This window comes from Primulina tabacum, chromosome 10 (genome assembly GCF_025594145.1).
Source record: "Primulina tabacum isolate GXHZ01 chromosome 10, ASM2559414v2, whole genome shotgun sequence".
NCBI classification, from domain to species: Eukaryota; Viridiplantae; Streptophyta; class Magnoliopsida; order Lamiales; family Gesneriaceae; genus Primulina; species Primulina tabacum.
The window spans coordinates 23,350,647-23,357,509 of NC_134559.1; the positions used below are offsets into that span (position 1 = coordinate 23,350,647).

Genomic DNA, 6,863 nt, shown 5'->3' on the forward strand with positions numbered 1-6,863 from the left:
CACTTCTATGCTGGACGAGTTGATTGCTCGACAGGGACTCCCCATTCTTGAGATGATTCCCAATCACATGTCGGCTGAAGATCCTGATCAGGATTTTGATCCAAATTCTGTGTCTGGAGTTAGCTGTGGGTCTGAGTGTAGTATTCTGGACACTGAGATGTCCAATCCCAGGAAAGGAACTCAGGATGATGGTCGGCGATCGCGTAAAAAGCGATAGGATCCTTCTTCCACCCGTTCCCCATGAATTGCTTAATCTGGAATATCCGGGGATTTCGGGGTTCCGAGTCCCAGCAGAGGCTGCATGCCTTTGTGAAGGAGAAACAGATTAAGGTTTTGGCTGTTTTGGAACCCATGATTGATCTGGATCAGAGATACACGACTCGCCGTTTGGGGTTTTCTGGAGTCATTTCTAATCTCTCCGGTTATACCTGGGTTTTTTTTGCTTCTGATGTGAGGGCAGAGTGTGTTTTTGATCATGCTCAGTTCCTCCACATCAGAGTCTCTGCCTCTTTCTTGCCGACAGAGATATTTTGGTCTTTTTTCCATGCTAGATGTGATTATGTTCAGCGTAGGGATATTTGGGCTTCTTTGATTTTGGTTAAGCCGGTTTTGGGTCCCTGGCTGGTTGGTGGAGACTTTAATGTCGTCAGGGATGCGTCTGAGTGCTTGGGCTCCCGTGGTGGTAGGTTGCTACCCATGGAGGAGTTCAATACTTTTATTCTAGATTCTGGCCTGATCGATGCTGGTTTTGAGGGGTCTTCGTTCACTTGGACGAATAAGACTATTTGGAAGCGGTTGGACAGGGTCTTGGTTTCTGTTGACTGGGGAGATCATTTCAGCTCGCTTCGGGTTGAACATCTCGCTCGTACTGTCTCGGATCACTGTCCGCTTTTGGTTACCGCTCCTGTTTTTGCCCGTGGGCCAAGCTCGTTTCGCTTCCAGCGTATGTGGGTTAGGTACCATGGTTTTTTGCAGACTGTGAGGCTTAATTGGAATCTGCCTTGCAGTTTTAGTGGCATGCCTCGGCTTTTTGCCAAGATGAAGCGTCTCAAGCATCACCTCTGGTGGTGGAATCGGGATGTTTTTGGTAACATCTTTGATAGACTCACTGAGGCTGAGAGGACTGTTCGTTCAGCCGAGGCTGTCTGTGAGGCTGACCCTTCTGATGCGAATTGGACTTCCCTGTCCGATCGCAATGAGGATCTGGCCCGTATCACCGCCATGGGGGCGGATTTTTGGAAACAGAAAGCGGCTTGCCATTGGCTTGAGGATGGTGAGCGGAACACCAGACTCTTCCATAATATGGTGAGGAAAAAGCGCGTGACGAATAAGATTTTCTGCATATGGGAGAATGGGGTATGCCTGACGTCTCAGGATTTGATTCAGCAGTCGGGAGCCTTGTTTTTCCAGGATCTTCTTACCGATAAGCCCTCTGCGCTCGATTGCCCTGATTTTTCGGGTTTTCCCTCAGTTATCTCTGCTGTGGAGAATGATGGTATTGCTGCGATTCCCTCTTTGGAGGAGGTCCGCGCGACCGTTTTCTCCATTCACCCTGATAGCGTAGCTGGCCCTGATGGCTTCTCTTCGGCGTTCTTTCAGCATTGCTGGGAGATTGTCCATCAGGATGTTTTTGGTGCTGTTCTTGATTTTTTCCGGGGTGCTCTTATGCCTCAGGGTTTTACCGCCACCACGATCACTCTGATTCCCAAAGTCGAGGGTGCACGCGCTTGGTCGGACTTTCGTCCGATCAGTTTGTGCAATGTCACGAACAAGATCATCCCGAAGCTGTTGTACTCTTGGATGAGGGATTTGGTGGAGAGACTTGTTTCTCCGAATCAGAGTGGCTTCGTTCCGGGGCGGATGATATCTGATAATATTCTTTTTGCCCAGGATCTCACTCACAGCATTACTCTCCCCACTCGTGGTGGTAATGTCATCTTGAAGTTGGATATGGCCAAGGCCTATGATAGGGTCCAGTGGCATTTCCTATTTGATGTTTTGAGACATTTTGGTTTTTCAGAGCGTGTTGTAGCTTTGGTCTCGGCCGGTATTTCCCATTGTCATTTCTCCGTAAACATCAATGGCTCTCTATCGGGGTTTTTTGGTTCCAGTGAGGCCTCTGTCAGGGCGATCCATTGTCTGCCCTTCTCTTCATTTTGGGGGCGGAGTATCTTTCTCGTGGCCTTGACCGCCTCTACCTGCAGCATCCTGCGCTTAGATACCGTTCTGATTGTGATATTTTGATTTCCCATCTGGCTTACGCTGATGATGTCATTATTTTTGCCAGTGGTGGGTCTCGTGGTATGCAGCGCCTTGTCGATTTTCTGCATCACTACGAGAACTGTTCGGGGCAGCGTGTGAATGCTGCCAAGAGTTCTTTGATTTTGCCTCCGAGGTGCTCTGGGCGCCTCCGCTCCCGGCTTTTGCGCATCACCGGGTTCGCCGAGGGTCATCCGCCCCTCAAGTATCTCGGAGTTCCCCTTTATCGGGGTAATCGCACATGCTCCCTTTTTGAGCCCCTCCTACAGTCTGTTCGTAGGAAGTTAGAGGGTTGGGAGATTCGGACCCTCTCCCTGGGTAGCCGCATGATCCTGATATGTAGCGTGCTCCTCTCCATGCCGATTTATCTGTTTCAGGTGGTTCAGCCACCTCTGGCTGTCATGGAGAAGCTTGAGCGGGCCTTCAATGCCTTCCTCTGGGGGGCGAGACCCTTGGAAAGAAAATGGCACTGGGCCCGGTGGTCCCGGGCTTGCCTCCCCCTGCTTGAGTGGGGCCTTGGATTCCGCAGATTGAAAGATCTCGTGGAATGTTTTCTATAAAATTATGGTTCAGATTTCGGCAGGGCTCCTCTCTATGGTCGAGATTCCTTTTCCAGAAGTATTTCCGGCTGGATGCTCCTGCCTGTGTCCCTGCCCGTGGTTCTATATCCCCCATTTGGCGTCGTCTCCTTAGGATCCGCCCTCGTGCGGAGCCTGGCATTCGCTGGCGCGTTGGTCTTGGAGATGTATCCTTTTGGGATGACACTTGGCTCGAGGACGCTCCCTTGTCCTCCCAGTGTGTGGTCCGCGGGAGCCGTGATGTCCGGATATCTCAGTTTTTGTCTGAGGGGTCCTGGGATTTTGATCGCCTTTGTGCGGTAGTTGCTCCTTCGGTTGCTGAGGAGATCATTTTGATTCCTGTTCTTTCGGGAGAGCCCGATCTGGCACGCTGGATCCATAGCTCTGATGTTGTTTTTTTGTTGAAAACCAAATTCTGGATTCTGGAGTTTGACAAACTGATCAACCAACTGATACGCGCAAGTACATTCAACAACTGGACTTAATAACTAAAATCAACTAACTGATCAATTGGAAACTGATCAGTTGATATATTCAGCCGTATGCTAAGCACCCTTCAACTGAACATGTCTCGAAAAAGAACATTCAACCGACAAAGAGACATAGCACATTGCAACTGAATATTAAAGCCGCACCTTAATCAAGACAGCTTAGAAAAACGCATTTCGGCGAAAGCAATTAAGACGCCGCATCACAATAAATGAAGCAAACAATGTCCAAGGAATAATCAAGTAGAAATCAACGGATACAAAGATTCAAATTCATCTCAAGTTACCGTTGGAGAAAAGAAGCTTATAAATATGACAGAAGAACAGCTGAAGGAACAAGAGAGAGTCAACACTGTTAAAAATCTTGCTGTCACTCTGTCAAAATCTTAGCTCACTCTTACTTGATTTATTCGTAGCAGTCAAGGCTACAATTTGAGCTCAATAGCACTCTGTATTAATCGTGCTAAGATCAGTTACGCACTGAGAACATTCTGTTAAACTAAGAGTTTAAGTTTTTGGTAGTGTTAATTCCAAACTGAAGTGGGTCAGTACAATTCTTGTATTTGATCAAAATCTTTTAATGGATATCCTATCCTTGAGATAGAAGGGGTGACGTAGGAGTAATTAAATTCTCCGAACATCCAGAAACAACCCTTGCCTACTTTATTTCAGTTTCGTATTCTATCTTTCAGTCAGTTATTTTCCGCAACTAATTTAGTTTAACTGATTGTCATTGACCAACAAGATTCCGAGAATCAGTTTGTCACCAAACTGAACTCAAAATTAGAAAAGACCAGTTTTAACTGTGAGTGTTTATTCAACCCCCCGTCCTAAACACTCTTGATACGTTAATCGATCCTATCAAGTGGTATCAGAGCGGTTGAATCTTGTTCTTGAATACTTTTGATCTAAAAACTTGCCAGCATGACTTCATTCAACAAAATTCCCATGTTCTCCAGAGAAGAATTTGATGATTGGAAAATCAGAATGCAGGCTCATTTGGCTGCACAAGATGATGACATGTGGTATGTCATAACTGATGGACCCATGAAGATTCTAAAAACAAATACAGCAGTTGCCATTACAGAAGGAGCACCACAAAGAATAGAAAAGCCCAGAGATGAATGGACAACTGAAGATAAAAGAAAAGCAAATCTTGATAATGTGGCTAAAGACATTCTGTACAAAACGCTGGACAAAGTAACCTTCAGCAAAATAAAAATGTGTAAGACAGCCAAAGAAATTTGGGAAAAGCTGATCCAGCTGTGTGAAGGAAATGATCAAACCAAAGAAAATAAACTTTCAGTTGCAGTGCAAAAGTTTGATAACATCAAAATGAATGCAGGAGAATCGATGCACGAGTATGATGAAAGAGTAAGCAGTATCATCAATGAGCTAAATGCACATGGAAAAGTGTATACCAACAAAGAGATTGCACTGAAGGTAATAAGAGGTCTTCCCAAGGAATGAGATGTCAAGACCATGGCAATGAGGGAGTCCAAATATCTGAACCAAATCGAACTTCATGATCTGTTTGCTGATTTAAAGGCCTATGAATTTGAGCTTCAGACCAGAGAAGGAGAACCATCTACCTCTGCAGCCACAACTGCTCTAGCTGCTGTCAGAACTGAACCAATCAGTTCAGTCGAAAAATCTGCTGATCAGTTGAGTAATGATGCTATGTCATTGTTCATCAAAAAATTTGGAAGGTTCATGAGAAAGAATCAAGGGAAATTCCAGAAGCCATACCAAAGGAACAATTCCAAAGATGAACCAAATGCCTGCTATAACTGTAGCAAATCAGGTCACTTTATTGCTGATTGTCCTAAACCCAAGAAGGACAGTCAAGGCTCAACTGATAGAAGAAAGAAATCATATGAACACAAAAGAAGACCTAAGGAAGATAAGAAGGTCTTCAGAAAGAAACATGAGGTACTCTTAGCTGAAGAAAACAAATCTAAATGGGTAGAAACTGACAGTGAAGAGTCGGAACCAGAAAGCTCATGCAGTTCTAGTGATGATGAGGAAGTAAAGTGCTTGATGGCTAATGATGCAGCAGAAGAATCATCTTGTCAACATGTATTTGATTTCAGCTCAACTGATTTCACACGAGAAGAACTCATTCTAACACTACATGACATGGCAAATGAGTATCAAAAGCTTGCATCATCATTTGAAAAAATCAAAGCAAAGCAAATTGATCCCACAGACAATAAAACTAAAACTGATAAATCAGTCGATGGGTTGAGTCTAAAAAGGGAAATTGTTGAGTTAAAAGCAGAAAGAAACAAAAATCAGTCATTAATACAGAAGTTGATGCTTAAAAACTCAAAACAGACTGAGCTTATTCAGCCTTGGAACAAATCATCTACTGCACTAAATGAGATGCAAATTTCACAAAAATCAGTTTCTGATAAAACTGGTTTAGGGTTCAACACTCAAGGAGAAATGTATCCAAATGATACTCAACCAAAGCTAACAATAGACAAAGGGAAATACATTCAATTTGTCAAATCAGCAGTGGTACAAGAACAAATTGAGCCCAGTAAACTGATTGAGCAACCTACTGAGAAAATGAACAAGGCTAGAAGATATGGGATTGGTTATAGTCAAAAATTCTCAACTGATTCACAAAGTCAGTCATCAAAGAGATTTTACAAAAACTATTCGAATGGCTATTCCAATTACTATAACTGCAAGCCAGTTCAGAAGAGATATAGACTGAACAATCAGTTGAATAAAGCTAAAACACATATTGTATCATCCGTACACTACACAAGCACACAAAATCCGAGAAAAACCATTTGGAATACAGCTACTGGAAAGTTTGTTAGACTAATCCAAGTATGGGTTCCTAAGAGACTAATCAGTTCAGGACCCAAATAGATATGGGTACCAAATTATATTATGTGTGTGACTGCAGGTAACAGGTACAAACAAGAACTCAATATTGTATTTGGACAGTGGATGTTCGCGACATATGACGGGAGATGCAAGTGTGCTATCTCAACTGATCAAATACAGTGGTCCAAATATCAGTTTCGGGGACAATTCCAAAGGTAGAACTGTGGGTAAGGGTAAGTTTATCCATGGCAACTTTACTTTTAAAGATGTTCTATTAGTAGAAAACCTGAAGTATAACTTGATCAGCATCAGTCAGTTATGCGACAGTGGATTCTCAGTACCTTTTGACAAAAACTCATGTTCAGTCAAAACTTCAACTCATGAAATCATACTAACTGGCAAACGTTGTGGAAACACATATAAAGTCAGTTGGAATGATCAAACTTATGCACCAGTTTGTTTTATTGCTTCCAAATCATCTAAAAACTGGTTGTGGCATAAGAGACTAAACCATTTAAAATTTAAAATCATTGCCTATCTGAGTAAACATGAACTTGTAACTAGTTTGCCCAAAATAGACTTTTCAAAAGAAAAACTTTGCTCAGCATGTCAGTATGGTAAACAAGTACGATCTTCTTTTAAAAACAAGGGTTGTAAATCTTCATCTCGATGCTTAGAACTGTTGCACATGGAT

The 6,863-nt window shown here is 43.3% G+C and overlaps 1 protein-coding gene across 1 annotated transcript; it reads left to right on the top strand.

The window, feature by feature from the left end:
* Window positions 1-351: 351 nt before the first annotated feature.
* On the top strand, window positions 352-3,322 carry LOC142504981 (uncharacterized). Its single transcript, XM_075617813.1, has 8 exons — window positions 352-745; window positions 804-894; window positions 1,008-1,206; window positions 1,375-1,524; window positions 1,624-1,927; window positions 2,021-2,121; window positions 2,355-2,542; window positions 2,833-3,322. Exons 1-8 carry the CDS (start codon window positions 352-354, stop codon window positions 3,320-3,322), a joined length of 1,917 nt encoding a protein of 638 aa, XP_075473928.1.
* Window positions 3,323-6,863: the final 3,541 nt, after the last annotated feature.

Excerpts from the sequence above, each read along its gene's own strand:
- LOC142504981 (XM_075617813.1), top strand. The coding sequence starts at position 352 with ATGATTGATCTGGATCAGAGATACACGACTCGCCGTTTGGGGTTTTCT. Across the intron at positions 1,207-1,374 it reads CCGATCGCAATGAGGATCTG|GATTTGATTCAGCAGTCGGG; the intron begins GCCCGTATCACC and ends CTGACGTCTCAG. Across the intron at positions 2,122-2,354 it reads TTGGTTCCAGTGAGGCCTCT|CGTGTGAATGCTGCCAAGAG; the intron begins GTCAGGGCGATC and ends TGTTCGGGGCAG.